The sequence below is a fragment of the Oncorhynchus keta genome, chromosome 10 (genome assembly GCF_023373465.1).
Source record: "Oncorhynchus keta strain PuntledgeMale-10-30-2019 chromosome 10, Oket_V2, whole genome shotgun sequence".
Lineage (NCBI taxonomy): Eukaryota > Metazoa > Chordata > Actinopteri > Salmoniformes > Salmonidae > Oncorhynchus > Oncorhynchus keta.
The window spans coordinates 33,736,421-33,755,380 of record NC_068430.1 but is presented as its reverse complement, the minus strand read 5'-3'; the positions used below and the strand labels follow the sequence as shown (position 1 = coordinate 33,755,380).

The window sequence follows — 18,960 nt, the reverse complement described above, 5'->3', positions numbered from 1 at the left end:
AAGCATGTATCTCAATGTTGGAACTGTCTATCCACATACAGTACAGTACCAGTCAAAGGTTTGGACACACCTGCTCATTCCAGGGTTTTTCTTTGTTTTTACCATTTTCTACATTGTAGAATAACAGTGAAGACATCAAAACTATTACATGGAATCATGTAGTAACCAAAAAAGTGTTAAACCAATCAAAATATGTTCAAAAGTGAGTTTGTGGAATTTCTTTCCTTCTTCATGCGTTTGAGCAAGGTAGGGGTGATATACAGACGATAACCCTATTTGGTAAAAGACCAAGTACATATTATGACAAGAACAGCTCAAATAAGCAAAGAGAAATGACAGTCCATCATTACTTTAAGACATAAAGGGCAGTAGCAAAATCCATCAAGCCCTATGATGAAATTGGCTATCAAGAGGACCGCCACAGGAAAAGAAGACCCAGAGTTACTTCTGCTGCAGAGGATACCTTCATTAGAATTAACTGCACCTCAGATTGCAGTCCAAATAAATGCTTCACAGAGTGCAAGTAACAGACACATCTCAACATCAGCTGTTGAATCAGGCCTTCATGGTCAAATTGCTGCAAAGAAACCACTACTAAAGGACAACAATAATAAGAATAATTGCTTAGGCCGAGAAACATGAGCAATGGACATTAGACTAGTCCAAATGTGAGATTTTTGGTTCCAAGCACTGTGTCGTTACGAGACGCAGAGTAGGTGAACAGATGATCTCTGCATGTGTGGTTCCCACCATGAAGCATGGAGGTGTGATGGTGTGGGGGTGCTTTGCTGGTGACTGTCTGTGATTTATTTAGAATTCAAGGCACACTTAACCAGCATGGCTACCACAGCATTCTGCAGCGATACGGCATCCCATCTGGTTTGCGCTTAGTGGGACTATCATTTGTTTTTCAACAGGACAATGATCCAACACACCTCCAGGCTGTGTAAGGGCTATTTGACCAAGGATAGTGATGGAGTGCTGCATTAGATAACTTGGCCTACACAATCACCCGACCTCAACCCAATTGAGATGGTTTGGGATGAGTTGGACCGCAGAGTGAAGGATAAGCAGCCAACAAGTGCTCAGCATATGTGGGAACTCCTTCAAGACTGTTGGAAAAGCATTCCTTATGAAGCTGGTTGAGACCATTTCAAAAGTATGCAAAGCTGTCATCAAGGCAAAGGGTAGCTACTTTGAAGAATCTAAAATATATTTTGATTTGTTTAACACTTTTTAAAAGTTGCTACATGATTCCATGTGTTATTTCATCGTTTTGATGTCTTATTATTCAACAATGTAGAGCATAGTAAAAATAAACAAAAACCCTTGAATGAGTAGGTGTCCAAACTTTTGACTGTAAATCAACTATATTAGTTGACTAAATGAGTCAATAAGCTGACTCAATGAAAAAAATGTATGACACCAGACAACACATTAGATGAATAAACATGCTTTATTTCAATCATCAGACATTATACCATAGTCTGTAAAACATTGGCATTCATTTAAAGCCATGATAGTGACTACAGTACACTAAGGGCTCTATTCAATCCACGTTGCAGAAGTTCAGCGTTACAGTGTGATTGAAATGTAAAGGCAATGTTAGCAGAGACTGCATTCACAGTAACCACTGCATATGTCAGCTCAATCAGATATGACCTTTACATTGCTATTGCGCAATCTGTAACACTTCAGCAATACAGATTGAACAGAGCCCTAAATCCAACAAATAAAAAGACAATGAAAACCATGTCAATATATAAAACGTGCAGAGAACCTTTCATGTAAAAACATGAAAATGTCTAATAAGGAAAACATGAATTGAGCACAAAATAATCACAAGTGAAAATCAAATTGTTTGAATTCAACATTATGAAGTGAAAAGAATACTAGGCAATTCTTCAATGAGAAAATCGATTGAACAAAGAACTAAACTCGCAGTGTGATGATTGACTGATTAACTGGTTTGTGTTCTGTGATGACAACACAGTGTCTATTACTATTACCCAAGACTCTTTGCACTACTGAAACCCGTTGCAAGAGAACAGCATTTTGGACTCAAAACGGCATTGAACTTTGTGTGCTCTTTCGATTGGGACAGAATTACATGTTTGTCTTTAGTGAAGTTTGAGAATACAACGTATGGTCTCTGAGTTATGGTATGTTACAGTAGAAACAATAGGTTCCCTAGCATTGTATTTTATAAGCAAACAAAGGAACTAAACTGATTGTACAGATTGAGACCACTGACAGGAGTTGGTGAGGTTTGACAGAACAGATATGTGAACTCTGATGGACAATCTTTAATGGATGGATGGAAATGAAAAGGTAAGGTCAACTGAACTGGAAACTGTGTCGTTGAGTCCCTTAGTGAGCCATACCTGGACCTGAAAATGGATGTCTGATCCTTTATCAACAATTACACACATTATCCTACTCCACACACGGAGACATAAACCCTTAAATTATACATGCATCCTCTAATTCCCTGCAAAATACTATTTTAAAGAATCAAATCAAAAGCTATAGTAAATGGTTGTTGCTGTTATAAAAGCCTTGTTTTTATCAATCAAAGAGTAACAACGGTCCAGTCTATGGCTGTATGTTTGTGGGAAGGATTGCAATGTCTGAGTGGGTGTTTTGGTGGGAATGTATAGCCAAATTACATAGGCAGCTCTGGTTGAGATAAATGGCAGGGATGGATACCCAATATGGCTCTTGGTACTACCATTTCTGAAGACCCTTCCAAATTACCCTGGTTAACTTGATCACCTTCACTCGATACTCTATTGAGAGAGAACTACATGCTAAATTAAACCGAGTTCAACAGTCCTAACACAAAAATCAACCAGAAAAACAAACAATGAAAATATCAAATAAGAAAAGACTATACATGGTTCTTTGTAGCTCAGTTGGTAGAGAATGGCGCTTGTAAGGCCAAGGTAGTGGGTCTGATTCCTGTGACCACACATATGTAAAATGTAAGTCACTTTGGATAAAAGTCCAATTGTAAAATTCTGTGAAAGTCAAGGCCAATAATTATGATAACAAAATAAATCTTTCAGCTTGAATAACCCCAGTTTATAATGATCTACAGCAACGAAACAAAGTTTGCAATCTAAATATTGATATACTCTTTATATAAACAGTTTATCTCTTTAGCCTTTAAGAAAAATACACTTTATATATTAAATTCAACTCTGAGGCTCACCCTATGTCCAACGCATGCCACCACTTCACAGTGAAACACCTCACTGTTGAGGAGCTACAGATCAGCATCCCAGTATTGAGATTAATGCATACAATTTCTCATAAAATATCTGGTTTCTCAAATATTTAGGGTCTATTCAATCAGATCCGCTTTAGCCGACATCCGCATAGCTGTTGTTTGACCGGTGTCAGAACGGCGTTAGAGCTGTCAAATCCACAAGCGGATCTTGGCATTATTGCTAAAGCGGACATTGCCATTGGCTGCATGGAGTCACATTAAGAGAAATCCCATGCAGCCTTGTTTATAAGTTAGAACACTGGAATGTGAGCTGTAATCTACACCTTGAGGATGATTTTCTATTTGTGCGTCATTATTTCTATATAGACTACACTTTCTCGTTCTGAACTTAACGAGAGTGGGACGGGTGTGGCTTCATGACAATGATAAAGAGCAGCTGCTCACCGATTTGACAGCTCCAACGCAGTTCCACTTCCGATGCCAAAACATCAGCTATGTGGGTGTCGGCTGTCGCCGGTTAACACTTGATCTGCTTGAATCTAGGCCTTCCTGTATATATCACGCTTCGATCTTAAGTTTTTAAAATGGCCTGGTAGATATAGTATGCAATGCATGGTGAACATTTACAACTTGGGCCCACTTATTCCACTGGAACAGTCTTGGCATCGAATAGGAGTGTACAATTAGAACAGTTATAACAATATCCAAGATGAATGCCCACAGTTTGAATCGGACATAGAAGAGGCTCTTTGTCTTTGGGCAAGATAATGGGGATAGGTGTGTACTTGTTTTGGTGACCATGACAACCATGGTGGTGGGGATGAGCTCATTTGTTCCCGATGACAACCATGCAAACATGTCCCTGCACGGTTTGAGCATTGCCATAGGGATGACAAGCTGAATGAGTTTGTTTTGCAGTACTCAAACTAACAACAATCATTCATACATGACAGTCGTTCAGCTTACTTGGATTCTCATGTGTTGCTATTTCACGTACATCTCACTTTAAACAGCTTTTCAGCCACTCCTGTTGCAGGGCTCCATGCAGGCATTCACAACATAAGATGCACGGTGGAAATGCAGCCAAAGCAGAGCATTGGTAAAACGGTTTCTTCCACTTCACTGGAAGGTCTGGGTAGGTAAGAGAGAAGGTACTTTAACATGCTGCATGGTTTCAGTCCCAATGGCATCATCTTGATGTTAGTTCAGCAAAAATGCTAATGCATGAAGAGAACAGATGCTGCGGTTGTTGTTGTTGTTGGTGATGAGGACTGAGGCGTTGCAGCAGAACATGAGAACAGCTTGGACTGTGACAGGCTAGCTAGTGCCTAAAATCAAAAGGCACTGGTAAGTCTGGTATGGAGCATACAGGGCACTGCATACAATGAACTAATAACCGACATAGTGGGTCCAGAGGCCAGTCCCTGGGGTCTGTTCTGGTCTCTTTAGAGGACCAAGAGGTGTGTGAGGGGTGGGAGTTGAATATACACACCCAATGGGGTTTGGAGGATCCATATCCAAGAACATGGTGACTGTTGAGGTAATGGTAGGGGGGGCTGGCTTGGAAGATGCTGTATTCATTCTTCTTGACTTGTGCTTGGAAAACAAGTTGTGGTTGATTGGTTCCATCATTCACATCTCTCAGCATCCACTCTACCACAGACAGATATATCCTTATATATATATATATACAGTCGGGCAAAAAAGTATTTAGTCAGCCACCAATTGTGCAAGTTCTCCTACTTAAAAAGATGAGAGAGGCCTGTAATTTTCCTCATAGGTACACTTCAAATATGACAGACAAAATGAGGGAAGAAAATCCAGAAAATCACATAGTAGGATTTTTAATGAATTTATTTGCAAATTATGGTGGAAAATAAGTATTTGGTCACCAACAAACAAGCAAGATTTCTGGCTCTCACAGACGTGTAACTTCTTCTTTAAGAGGCTCCTCTGTCCTCCACTTGTTACCTGTATTAATGGCACCTGTTTGAACTTGTTATCAGTATAAAAGACACTTGTCCACAACCTCAAACAGTCACACTCCAAACTCCACTATGGCCAAGACCAAAGAGCTGTCAAAGGACACCAGAAACAAAATTGTAGACCTGCACCAGGCTGGGAAGACTGAATCTGCAATAGGTAAGCAGCTTGGTTTGAAGAAATCAACTGTGGGAGCAATTATTAGGAAATGGAAGACATACAAGACCACTGATAATCTCCCACGCAAGATCTCACCCCGTGGGGTCAAAATGATCACAAGAACGTTGAGAAAAAATCCCAGAACCACACGGGGGGACCTAGTGAATGACCTGCAGAGAGCTGGGACCAAAGTAACAAAGCCTACCATCAGTAACACACTACGCCGCCAGGGACTCAAATCCTGCAGTGCCAGACGTGTCCCCCTGCTTAAGCCAGTACATGTCGAGGCCCGTCTGAAGTTTGCTAGAGAGCATTTGGATGATCCAGTAGAAGATTGGGAGAATGTCATATGGTCAGATCAAACCAAAATATAACTTTTTGGTAAAAACTCAACTCGTCGTGTTTGGAGGACAAAGAATGCTGAGTTGCATCCAAAGCACACCATACCTACTGTGAAGCATGGGGGTGGAAATATCATGCTTTGGGCTGTTTTTCTGCAAAGGGACCAGGACGACTGATCCGTGTAAAGGAAAGAATGAATGGGGCCATGTATCGTGAGATTTTGAGTGAAAACCTCCTTCCATCAGCAAGGGCATTGAAGATGAAACGTGGCTGGGTCTTTCAGCATGACAATGATCCCAAACACACCGCCCGGGCAACGAAAGAGTGGCTCCTTAAGAAGCATTTCAAGGTCCTGGAGTGGCCTAGCCAGTCTCCAGATCTCAACCCCATAGAAAATCTGCGGAGGCAGTTGAAAGTCCGTGTTGCCCAGCAACAGCCCCAAAACATCACTGCTCTGGAGGAGATCTGCATTGAGGAATGGGCCAAAAATACAACAGTGTGTGAAAACCTTGTGAAGACTTACAGAAAACGTTTGACCTCTGTCATTGACAACAAAGGGTATATAACAAAGTATTGAGATAAACTTTTGTTATTGACCAAATACTTATTTTCCACCATAATTTGCTAATACATTCATTAAAAATCCTGCAATGTGATTTTCTGGATTTTTCTCTCTCATTTTGTCTGTCATAGTTGAAGTGTACCTATGATGAAAATTACAGGCCGCTCTCATCTTTTTAAGTGGGAGAACTTGCACAATTGGTGGCTGACTAAATACTTTTTTTGCCCCACTGTATATATATATATATATATATATATATATATATATATATATATATATATATATATATATATATATATATATATATATACCCTGTAAACATCATGCATCTGTACTGGAATAGTATACATCTACTCTTTTTGGCTGCATATTCTATAACTAATGTGAAAATAACATCTATCTTAAAGTTAATTGAATGGAATGTTTGCAGTAGACCACAGTCACAGCACAGCTCCATGTCCTGAGGGCTGCTGCAGTGTCTCTGCTGGATGTCTTGCTTGCTTTTTAGTTTGAGCTGATTTAGATCACGGAGACTAGCTGAGAGGACTCCTTTAGCTATTTAAGCAATAGAAACTTCCTGAAGCCAGAAACAGATGAAAGCCAGCAGATACCCAGCAGCACACACAAACTGGAATTGTGCACAACTTCTGCTTCTAGACCACGCAGATTTGGTCCTTTGTTTGTTTTTTAAACTCAGTACGTCGTTACTTTAGAAAAGTGTTACCATGGTTTCCATGCCTCTCTAAGTTACATGCGACTGTTCCTCTCAGTGCGGAACAGGTGTTGTTGGAACAATGTAGTGTGGAACCTATGCATTGTGTAGTGAGGTAAGATGACCCATGGATAATACACTCATAATATTGCTGCTAAGTTGTATCTGTTTTCCTACTTCAAAAGTTATAACCATTATGAAAATATTACACTGGATGTTAATACTACACGAGATGATAATATTACACTAGATGTTAATACTACACGAGATGATAATATTACACTAGATGTTAATACTACACAAGATGATAATATTACACTAGATGTTAATACTACACGAGATGATAATATTACACTAGATGTTAATACTACACGAGATGATAATATTACACTAAATGTTAATATTACACTAGATGATAATATTACACTAGATGTTAATATTACACTAGATGTTAATATTACACTAGATGTCTAGATGATAATATTACACTAGATGTTAATATTACACTAGATGATAATATTACACTAGATGTTAATATTACACTAGATGTTAATATTACACTAGATGTTAAAATTACACTAGATGTTAAAATTACACTAGATGATAATATTACACTAGATGTTAATATTACACTAGATGTCTAGATGATAATATTACACTAGATGTTAATATTACACTAGATGATAATATTACACTAGATGTTAATATTACACTAGATGTTAATATTACACTAGATGTTAAAATTACACTAGATGTTAAAATTACACTAGATGATAATATTACACTAGATGTTAATATTACACTAGATGTCTAGATGATAATATTACACTAGATGATAATATTACACTAGATGATAATATTACACTAGATGTTAATATTACACGACATGATAATATTACACTAGATGTTAATACTACACGAGATGATAATATTACACTAGATGTTAATACTACACGAGATGATAATATTACACTAGATGTTAATATTACACTAGATGTTAATATTACACTCGACGTTAATATTACACTAGATGTCTAGATGATAATATTACACTAGATGTTAATATTACACTTGATGTTAATATTACACTAGATGTCTAGATGATAATATTACACTAGATGTTAATATTACACTAGAGATGTTAATATTACACTAGATGTTAATATTACACTAGAGATGTTAATATTACACTAGAGATGTTAATATTACACTAGATGTCTAGATGATAATATTACACTAGATATTAATATTACACTAGATATGTTAATATTACACTTGATGTTAATATTACACTAGATGTCTAGATGATAATATTACACTAGATGTTAATATTACACTAGAGATGTTAATATTACACTAGATGTCTAGATGATAATATTACACTAGATGTTAATATTACACTAGATGTTAATATTACACTAGATATTACTATTACACTAGATGTCTAGATGATAATATTACACTAGATGTTAATATTACACTAGATGTTAATATTGCACTAGATGATAATATTACACTAGATGATAATATTACACTAGAGATGTTAATATTACACTAGATGTCTAGATGATAATATTACACTAGATGTCTAGATGATAATATTACACTAGATGATAATATTACACTAGATATTAATATTACACTAGATGTCTAGATGATAATATTACACTAGATGTTAATATTACACTAGAGATGTTAATATTACACTAGATGTCTAGATGTTAATATTACACTAGATGTTAATATTACACTAGATATTACTATTACACTAGATGTCTAGATGATAATATTACACTAGATGTTAATATTACACTAGATGTTAATATTGCACTAGATGATAATATTACACTGGATGATAATATTACACTAGATGATAATATTACACTAGATGTTAAGGTGACACTAGATGATAATATTACACTAGATGTTAATATTACACTAGATGTTAATATTACACTAGATGATAATATTACACTGGATGATAATATTACACTAGATGATAATATTACACTAGATGATAATATTACACTAGATGATAATATTACACTAGATGTTAAGGTGACACTAGATGATAATATTACACTAGATGTTAATATTACACTAGATGTTAATATTACACTAGATGATAATATTACACTAGATGTTAATATTACACTAGATGATAATATTACACTAGATGTTAAGGTTAAAGCAGCATCACTGTGTGATGGAAGATAAGCAGCTTTTAGGACAGGAAAACTGCAATAAGTGTGTGTGTGTGTGATATATCAGTGATGGTTACAAACATGTCATTAAATCACAGGCAAACTGTGGGATCTTCCTTCCCATGCAGGGTCACATGACAAAGGAAATCACTTGGGGTGTGAATGTATGGAGGGTCAGGAGATACAAGTGACAGAGGAAGTGACCCAGGAACAGATCGAAGATCAGAAAATCTCCTCCAATATGAAATAAAACCTATCCAGGGAGCAATAGAGAGGAGTTGTTGATTTAGCGTCCTTCTGCCCCGATGGGAGCCATGGAGAGGGTGTCCTCCTCGTCGATGTTGTCCAGCTCCTTGGTGCGCACAGCGTGGGTGATGAGGTTGAGCTCCTCCAGCAGGGTCTCACTGCGGTATGCCACGCGGATGTCCGGGACGTTGGTGCGACGGATGTCGTTGCTCTCCGGGCCCTCTTTGCTGTATTTGGGCCCAAGCCAGTAGCTCTTTGCCTGGAGACAAGAAAGAACATCAGAGCAGAGCACTTGGCACAAAATGGCTGTGGATGAGAGGAGAGGAAGCAGATACCTTGTGGGAGAAGCCGCTCATAAGGACGCTGTTCCTGGCCAGCTCACACATGTCACAGGAGCTGAGCTTCCACACCTGTGTGGCAATGCTGTACTCCTCCATCAGAGGCTCCTGAGGACAAACACACAAAAGACAAACAAACATTCAATGAATTGTACTGATTGACTGTACTGACTCACCATTGCAGTTGTAGTGTGAATTGTTTTGCCTCTGTGTGTGTTTGTGTGTGTCTTGACACCACTCCCCTGTGCACTGACCTTCGTGAAGTGGAACTGTAGGGGGTCGTCAGTGGACAGAGAGACCATGAGGCCTCTGGACAGATACTCAGGCAGGGGGTTACGGTGGTAGCTGAGGAACAGGCTGTTGTTGCTCAGGGGGGACATGGCAATGCCAATCTGAGCCAGGTAGTACAGATACTGCAGCACTGGTGCCTGGGGACATGAGGAGGAAAGAGATGCCATATGATATAGTCTATCTTGTTAAATGCACAACTGCAGTATTCAAGGGGAAAGTGTCTGATTGTTCTTCTGAATTCTCTTAAATTTGCTGAAGTAACCTGGTGAGCAAAGTCCCAAAACCAAGACATCATTTAATAAATCAATCAATCAAACCTTCAGAGGTCACCTATGAACTGAACTCTACTATCTGTCTGTCGTGTTGTTGCCATGGTAGTGTGGCGTCGCTATGGGAAACGACGTGTGTGCTGACTGACCTTCCTGAGCAGCAGCCCGTGGGAGATGTTCTCTGAAAGCATGAAACCCGACACCAGGTGGTGGACAGGCCCCGCCTCCCCGCAGTGAGGGCGCAGCACAAACGTGTGGAAGCCACGCCTCCTGCATGTCACAAGCAAACAAATATTAGCTTCATAAAGTATATTCATTAACAATCCTTAATGTTTTCATGCGATTCATTCATCATTTATGTTATTAAAGGTCCAATGCAGCTGTTTTTATCTCAATATCAAATAATTTCTGGGTAACAATTAAGAACCTCACTGTGATTATTTTCATGGTAAAAAAAGAAACCAAAATAGCTTTTTAGCAAAGAGCAATTTCTCAAGCAAGAATCTTGCTAGGGCTGTCTGGGAGTGGGGAGAAGAACACTGAAAGCTAGCTGTTATTGTTATTGGCAGAGAGGTTAGGAACTCTGTTTCTTGTTGGTCTATTAATTAATGCCTGATGTCACCAGGCAGATCAAAACTCCATCACATCAAACAAGCTGAAATTTCAAGCAGCTCTTACAATAAAAGGGCATTATTATGATTTCCACAATTGTACAGTATTATTCCAACCTCATAGCGTGTATATATACTGAACAAAAATATAAACACAACATGTAACAATTTTTATGATTTTACTGTGTTACAGTTCATAATCAGTCAATTGAAATGAATTAATTAGGCCCTAATCTATGGATTTCACATGACTGGGCAGGGTTGCAGCCACGCGTGGACCTGGGAGGGCATAGGCCCACCCACTGGGGAGCCAGGCCCAGCCATTTAGAATGACTTTTTCCCCACAAAAAGGCTTTATTACAGACAGAAATACTCCACAGTTTCATCTTCTGTCCGGGTGGCTGGTCTCAGACGATCCCGCTGGAGAAGAAGCCGGATGCGGAGGTCCCTGGCTGACCTCTGCGGTTGTGATGCCGGTTGGGCGTACTGCCAAATTCTTCAAAACGACGTTGGAGGCGGCTTATGGTAGGGAAATGAACATTAAATTCTCTGGCTAAAGCTCTGGTGGACATTCCTGCAGTCAGCATGCCAATTGCACGCTCCCCAAAAACTTTAGATATCTGTGGCATTGTGTTGTGTGACAAAGCTGCACATTTTAGAGTGGCCTTTTATTGTCCCCAGCACAATGTGCACCTGTGTAATGATTACGCTGTTTGTTCAGCTTCTTGATATGCCACACCTGTCAGGTGGATGGATTATCTTGGCAAAGGAGAACATCTCACTAACAGGAGAGAAATAAGCTTTTTGTGCATATGGAACATTTCTGGGATCTTTTATTTCAGCTCATGAAACATGGGACCAACACTTTATACATGTTTACATTTTTGTTCAGTATACACTACCGCTCAAAAGTTTGGGGTCACTTAGAAATAACCTTGTTTTGAAAGAATAAAAAACACATTTTTTTGTTCATTAAAATAACATCAAATTGATCAGAAATACAGTGTAGACATTGTTAATGTTGTAAATGACTATTGTAGCTGGAAACGGCAGATTTTTTATGGAATATCTACATAGGCGTACAGGGGCCACTTATCAAGGGACATCAGAGACTGTAACGTTCTTTGCTTCATGGAAACATGGCTCACTCGAGAGACGCTAACGGAAGCGGTGCAGCCAGCTGGTTTCTTCAAGCATCGCGCCGACAGAAACAAACATTTCTGGTAAGAAGAGGGGCGGGGGCGTATGCCTTATGATTAACGAAACCGTGTATTGATGGCAGCATTCGTGTGAAACTGAAAGCGCGAACCACTGCTTTTAACCAGGGAAAGGTGACCGGAAACATGACCGAATACAAACAGTGTAGCTATTCCCTCCGCAAGGCAATCAAACAAGCTAAGAGTCAGTGTAGCGACAAAGTAGAGTCACAATTCAACGGCTCAGACACAAGAGGTATGTGGCAGGGTCTACAGTCAATCATGGATTACAAAAAGAAATCCAGTCCCGTCACGGACCAGGATGTCTTGCTCCCAGGCAGACTAAATAACTTTTTTGCCTGCTTTGAAAACAATACAGTGCCACTGACACGGCCCGCAACCAAAACCTGATTACCAACAACGACGAGATGGCCTACAGGGAGGAGGTGAGGGCCCTCGGAGTGTGGTGTCAGGAAAATAACCTCACACTCAACGTCAACAAAACAAAGGAGATGATTGTGGACTTCAGGAAACAGCAGAGGGAGCACCCCCCTATCCACATTGATGGGACAGTAGTGGAGAGGGTAGTAAGTTTTAAGTTCCTCGGCGTACACATCACGGACAAACTGAATTGGTCCACCCACACAGACAGCGTCGTGAAGAAGGCTCAGCAGCGCCTCTTCAACCTCAGGAGGCTGAAGAAATTCAGCTTGTCACCAAAAGCGCTCACAAACTTCTACAGATGCACAATCGAGAGCATCCTGTCGGGCTGTATCACCGCCTGGTTCGGCAACTGATCCGCCCACAACCATAAAGCTCTCCAGAGGGTAGTGAGGTCTGCACAACGCGTCACCAGGAGCAAACTACCTGCCCTCCAGGACACCTACACTACCCAATGTCACAGGAAGGCCATAAAGATCATCAAGGACAACAACCACCCGAGCCACTGCCTGTTCACCCCGCTATCATCCAGAAGGCAAGGTCAGTACAGGTGCATCAAAGCAGGGACCGAGAGACTGAAAAAGAGCTTCTATCTCAAGGCCATCAGACTGTTAAACAGCCACCACTAACATTGAGTGGCTGCTGCCAACACACTGACTCAACTCCAGCCACTTTAAAAATGGGAATTGATGGAAATTGATGTAAAATATATCACTAGCCACTTTAAACAATGCTACTTAATATAATGTTTACATACCCTACAATTCTCATCTCACATGTATATGTATATACTGTACCCTATAACATCTACTGCATCTTTATGTAATACATGTATCACTAGCCACTTTAAACTATGCCACTTTGTTTACATACCCTACATTACTCATCTCATATGTATATACTGTACTCGATACCATCTATTGCATCTTGCCTATGCCATTCTGTACCATCACTCATTCATATATCTTTATGTACATATTCTTCATCCCTTTACACTTGTGTGTATAAGGTAGTAGTTTTGGAATTGTTAGGTTAGATTACTCGTTGGTTATTACTGCATTGTCGGAACTAGAAGCACAAGCATTTCGCTACACTTGCATTAACATCTGCTAACCATGTGTATGTGACAAATAAATTTGATTTGAACATCCATCACTCCTGTGTTCCAATGGCACGTTGTGTTAGCTAATCCAAGTTTATCATTTTAAAAGGCTAATTGATCATTAGAAATTAGATTTGATTTGATCATTAGAAAACCCTTTTGCAATTATGTTAGCACAGCTGAAAACTGTTGTCCTCATTAAAGAAGCAATAAAACTGGCCTTTAGACTAGTTGAGTATCTAGAGCATCAGCAGTTGTGGGTTTGATTACAGGCTCAAAATGGCCAGAAACAAAGACCTTTCTTCTGAAACTCGTCAGTCTATTCTTGTTCTGAGAAATGAAGGCTATTCCATGCGAGAAATTGCCAAGAAACTGAAGATCTGGTACAACGCTGTGTACTACTCCCTTCACAGAACAGCGCAAACTGGCACTAACCAGAATAGAAAGAGGAGTGGGAGGCCCCGGTACACAACTGAGCAAGAGGACAAGTACATTAGTGTCAAGTTTAAGAAACAGAAGCCTCACAAGTCCTCAACTGGCAGCTTCATTGAATAGTACTCGCAAAACATCAGTCTCAACGTCAACAGTGAAGTGGCGAATCCGGGATGCTGGCCTTCTAGGCAGAGTTCCTCTTTTGCCCATCTTAATCTTTTATTTTTGTCTGGCCAGTCTGAGATATGGCTTTTTCTTTGCAACTCTGCCTACAAGGCCAGCATCCTTGGATTAGCTAACACAACGTGCCATTGGAACACAGGAGTGATGGTTGCTGATAATGGGCCTCTGTACGCCTATGTAGATATTCCATTAAAAATCTGCCGTTTCCAGCTACAATAGTCATTTACAACATTAACAACGTCTACACTGTATTTCTGATCAATTAGATGTTATTTTAATTGACAAAACAAGGACATTTCTAAGTGATCCCAAACTTTTGAACGGTAGTGTATATATAAAACACATGAAAATCTAATTTGACTGCACTTGGCCTTTATTTATTTTTTATAGCCGTCTTTGTGCTGAGGTTCGTTAAGCAGCCTGGTACCTGCGCAGGTGGTTGAGCACGGCCATGTTGGCGTAGGTGTAGTAGAGGTAGTAGGAGTAGGGAGGGTTGTCCTCCTCTGTCCAGTCGGCTGGCAGGGGGCTGTCCATGTTGAAGATGTGGTGCTCCGGCTTGGACTCGTCATCCACACTGTCAAAGCCCACCACCTGACAACATACAGTTAGTTATACAACAATAAGTTACGGTAAAACAGTACCTGGAATGTATGAATGAGGTGGGGCCCTAAGTTCTTTCTGACCGGAAGAAAATGCATCTCAAGTGTCTGGATATGTTAGGTGTAGGGAAAGGGAGAATCCTACTTTGTTGACTCACATGCTGGAGGAAGAGGTGCAGTTCAGGGTGGCTGCGGGGGTTAATGGTGACCTCAAACAGAGGCATGAAGATGTTCTCCATCATCTCCTGGAAGTTAGCCAGCTGCTTCTTGGTGCGGTACACATCACTGCAGTCAGAGGAGGGTTAATCATATGAAAGATTATTATCATTCACATTCATTGATAGTATTCATTCAAAGATAATACGTGTCACAAATACAAGGAGAGGTTTACATCCAAGAAAAGCTGATAAAAGGTCGATGTGTATAACTGCTTTGTTGATGCTGTAGTAGGTAGAGGTACTACTCACAAAAGGCGGGGCACTTGGATGAGCCAGCGCACGTTGTCAGAGTAGACTTGGTGTTTGACGGCCCACTGGGCCAGCTTGTCCCATTCGTCCCGGGAGCGGCCGTAGATGGACAGACGCAGCTCCACATTCTGGTACTTACTCTCCTCTAGGTCAGCCATCACCTCCTGATGGAACACCAACAACGCATTAGAGACATCAATATCATTGTATTAATGTCTGTGAATTAAGACTTCAAGGCCACATTTTCTCCTAAGATCAATGTGCATAACTATGTGGGGTGAACTAACACAAACACCACTGTTTGTATGGCTGTTTAAGGTAGCATGGGATGATTTCAGACCTTGATCATGTGGCCAAAGTATTTGCCCTCGATGTGGTTGTCTGTCTTGATGAAGATCTCTCTCAGGATGGATTCTCCGATGGGGTTGTATTTGGCATTGAACTTGTCGAAGCGATGGAACGTGTTGCGGTCCTGAGAATAGACAGGGGACACTTACGATGCCACTCTTCTTCCCCCAATTCTCCTACCCCTCCCTCTTTAAACAATTCTCCTACCCCTCCCTCTCTAACAATTCTCTTTTCCCCTCCCCTCTCCCCCTGCTCCTCACCGCGTGCATGTCCAGTGTGTCCACACTAAGGTCAAAGGCAGTCAGGTTCATGGTCTCAAACACCTCCATGAGGGTCTGTCCCCGCCCGTGCTCCATGTGGACTATCTCCCCAGGGTACTTCTTCATGGCTCGCTTGATAAAGCGCAGCAGGTGCTTCTGGTTCATACAAGATGAGGCATGGATGTGGGTGTCCACCTGGGGGCAAAGGGAGAGACAGGGTCAACAACAATGAGATGTTGAGGATGGATACCAGAAAGACAAAACAGAAAGCCTGAGTTAGTTAGCACTTAGCAGTGGTGTATCTTCATTGGTTACTACACCAAGGAAAAAGTGGGAGACTACTTCCAGATATATTTCACTCCAACAATGTGGAGTGACTAACTGATATTGAACACTTTGCAGGTTTTATAGAGATGTTGTAGATCAAGAAGCTGTTGGATGCTGTAGTGTTGTGAACGGTTGTTGTGTCAGTGTTGTTGTGTGTCACCTTGCGGATGTTGTAGAAGTCGCGGTGAGGAACCTTCTTCTGGGCTGCCAGCTCCTTCATCTCATTCAGCAGGATGTGCATCTGGAACTTAGAGCTCAGGTATTGCAGCCGGCGGTAGCAGAACGACTTTCTGCAACACACACACACACACACACACACACACACACACACACACACACACACACACACACACACACACACACACACACACACACACACACACACACACACACACACACACACACACACACACACACACACACACACACACACATATATGCCTCACTCTTGACATGTGTACACAGAATTTGCACAGTTTTGACATACACAGAGTACTAATGAGACAACAGATGTGACTAACGTTAACTGTAAGGCCAGTAACCAGTAACACTCACACTGGTCCGTTAATGATGAGAGCCATCATGACATTCATGTCAGCGATGTACTCCTTCAGGTCTGGGTAAGGCAGGTCCAACTCTGTACTCCTGGAAATGAGGATGGAGAATTTTGGTTACACACTCTCTCTTACACACACGTAGAAGCAGACTAGCCCATCACACACTTTACACCAAAAACTGAAAACAAGCAGACTCAAACACAAACCCACTTCTCCATGGGGCTCTTCTTGGTGTAGACATGCATGACCCCATCCACCATCTTACAGCTGTACCCTGAGTCTGCAGGCATGTTCTTGGTGTCCTGGTTTTCATAGGGGTGAGTCTCTGAGACAGGGGGGTGGACTGGAGCATCTGTGGGAGACAGAGGGGAAGGGAGAAAAGTTCACCATACTATTATACATCACAACTTCATTTTCATTCACAATTTCACAAAGTAACTAATTTGCTAAAGAAGAAAGGGGCAGAAACCCTACAGCTATGCCCTGTGTGTCTCAGTTTGTGTCATACCAAATGTGTCAGGTGTGTGAGTATGTCATACCTGCATCAACGGGGGTCTCAGGGATTTCCTCATAGATGCGTAGGTCCAGGGGCTTCTCTCCCAGCTCTCCCAGCTCGCGGGCAGTGGTCTTACAGAAGTTCTGAATGGACAGAGCAATGTACTTCTCCCTGATGAACAGGGCCTTTACCACACATTTAGCTGCATCCACCAGGTCTGTGAAGGGCACCTGGTCAGGGCAGAACGGTAAAAGTCAGGCATAGTCTACAGTGATTAAGAGTGTGGCTGAGTGGGTAACAATTTCACAATTCTAGACAACATGCTGTCCCCACTGGAGACCGGGGTTCACTAACCGGTCCAGGCTCTCATTTCTGAACTACTTCCTCTGTATATCCAACTGTCTAAATAAATAAGTCCAAGCACAACCAAACCCACCTCAATAGACTTGTTGACTGAATTGGTTTACCTTTCACAGTAAGCATGTGGCACACTGAGAGACCAACCAACTAGTACTTGGAATGAGAAACAACTGCATGATAAAACACTGATCAGGATGGACTGTGACTGGATTTATTCTATCAAGTTGTTTAGTCAGCGGCTCTCACCCCACACTTCTCCTCCCCTGATATTGAGACACGCTGGTACTCTCGCTCCATCGGTAATACTCTCTCCTTCATCCAGCCATCATCCGTCCTGTCCACACCACCCAGCTCATTCATAAACCTACAGGGAGAGAGAAGGGGTAAAGAAAAGATTAGGATAGGAGAGAGCATGGGGTTTAGGTATGACGTAGGGAAATAGAAATCTCATGTAAATAGTTTTGCAAAGCACCTATGAAAATATATGAATCAATACTTTATTGGCAGGTTTAGTTGGACATATGTCTCACTTAGAGGTCGACCGATTAATTAGGGCCGATTTCAAGTTTTCATAACAATCGGTAATCTGAATTTTTGGACACCCCGATCATGGCCGATTACATTACAGGAAGGAGTGCAGCAAGGAGCTAAGGTAAGTTGCTAGCTAGCATTAAACGTATCTTATAAAAAACAATCAATCTTAACATAATCAATAGTTAACTACACATGGTTGATGATATTACTTGTTTATCTAGCTTGTCCTGCATTGCATATAATCGATGCAGTGCCTGCTAATTTTATAATTGAATCACAGCCTACTTCGCCAACCGGGTGATTTAACAAGTGCATTCGCGAAAAAAAGCACTGTCGTTGCACCAATGTGTACCTAACCATAAACATCAATGCTTTTCTTAAAATCAATACACAAGTATATATTTTTAAACCTGCATATTTAGTTAATATTGCCTGCTAACATGAATTTCTTTTAACTAGGGAAATTGTGTCACTTCTCTTGCGTTCTGTGCAACAGAGTCAGGGTATATGCAGCAGTTTGGGCCGCCTGGCTCGTTGAGAACTGTGTGAAGACTATTTCTTCCTAACAAAGACAGCCAACTTCGCCAAACGGGGGATGATTTAACAAAAGAGCATTTGCGAAAAAAGCACAATCGTTGCACGAATGTACCTAACCATAAACATCAATGCCTTTCTTAAAATTAGTACACAGAATTTCTTTTATTTTTTA

At 40.8% G+C, this 18,960-nt stretch overlaps 1 protein-coding gene across 2 annotated transcripts in view; it reads right to left on the bottom strand.

Moving 5' to 3' along the window:
- Positions 1-8,733: 8,733 nt before the first annotated feature.
- The window catches only part of LOC118388552 (AMP deaminase 2-like), an 87,869-nt gene continuing 77,642 nt past the window's right edge, over positions 8,734-18,960 (bottom strand). Inside the window, exons 5-18 of one of the 2 annotated variants that reach the window (XM_052526909.1) lie at positions 17,964-18,081; positions 17,401-17,587; positions 17,072-17,213; positions 16,860-16,949; positions 16,465-16,594; positions 15,978-16,172; positions 15,710-15,841; positions 15,370-15,533; positions 15,061-15,187; positions 14,731-14,894; positions 10,488-10,608; positions 10,033-10,206; positions 9,776-9,886; positions 8,734-9,699 (exon numbers count right to left, since the gene is read on the bottom strand). In XM_052526909.1, the coding sequence (XP_052382869.1) occupies positions 9,481-9,699; positions 9,776-9,886; positions 10,033-10,206; positions 10,488-10,608; positions 14,731-14,894; positions 15,061-15,187; positions 15,370-15,533; positions 15,710-15,841; positions 15,978-16,172; positions 16,465-16,594; positions 16,860-16,949; positions 17,072-17,213; positions 17,401-17,587; positions 17,964-18,081 (2,074 nt within the window). In that variant the 3' untranslated portion in view covers positions 8,734-9,480. The remainder of the gene's footprint in view (positions 9,700-9,775; positions 9,887-10,032; positions 10,207-10,487; positions 10,609-14,730; positions 14,895-15,060; positions 15,188-15,369; positions 15,534-15,709; positions 15,842-15,977; positions 16,173-16,464; positions 16,595-16,859; positions 16,950-17,071; positions 17,214-17,400; positions 17,588-17,963; positions 18,082-18,960) is intronic. The other variant, XM_052526908.1, reaches the window with a different exon arrangement.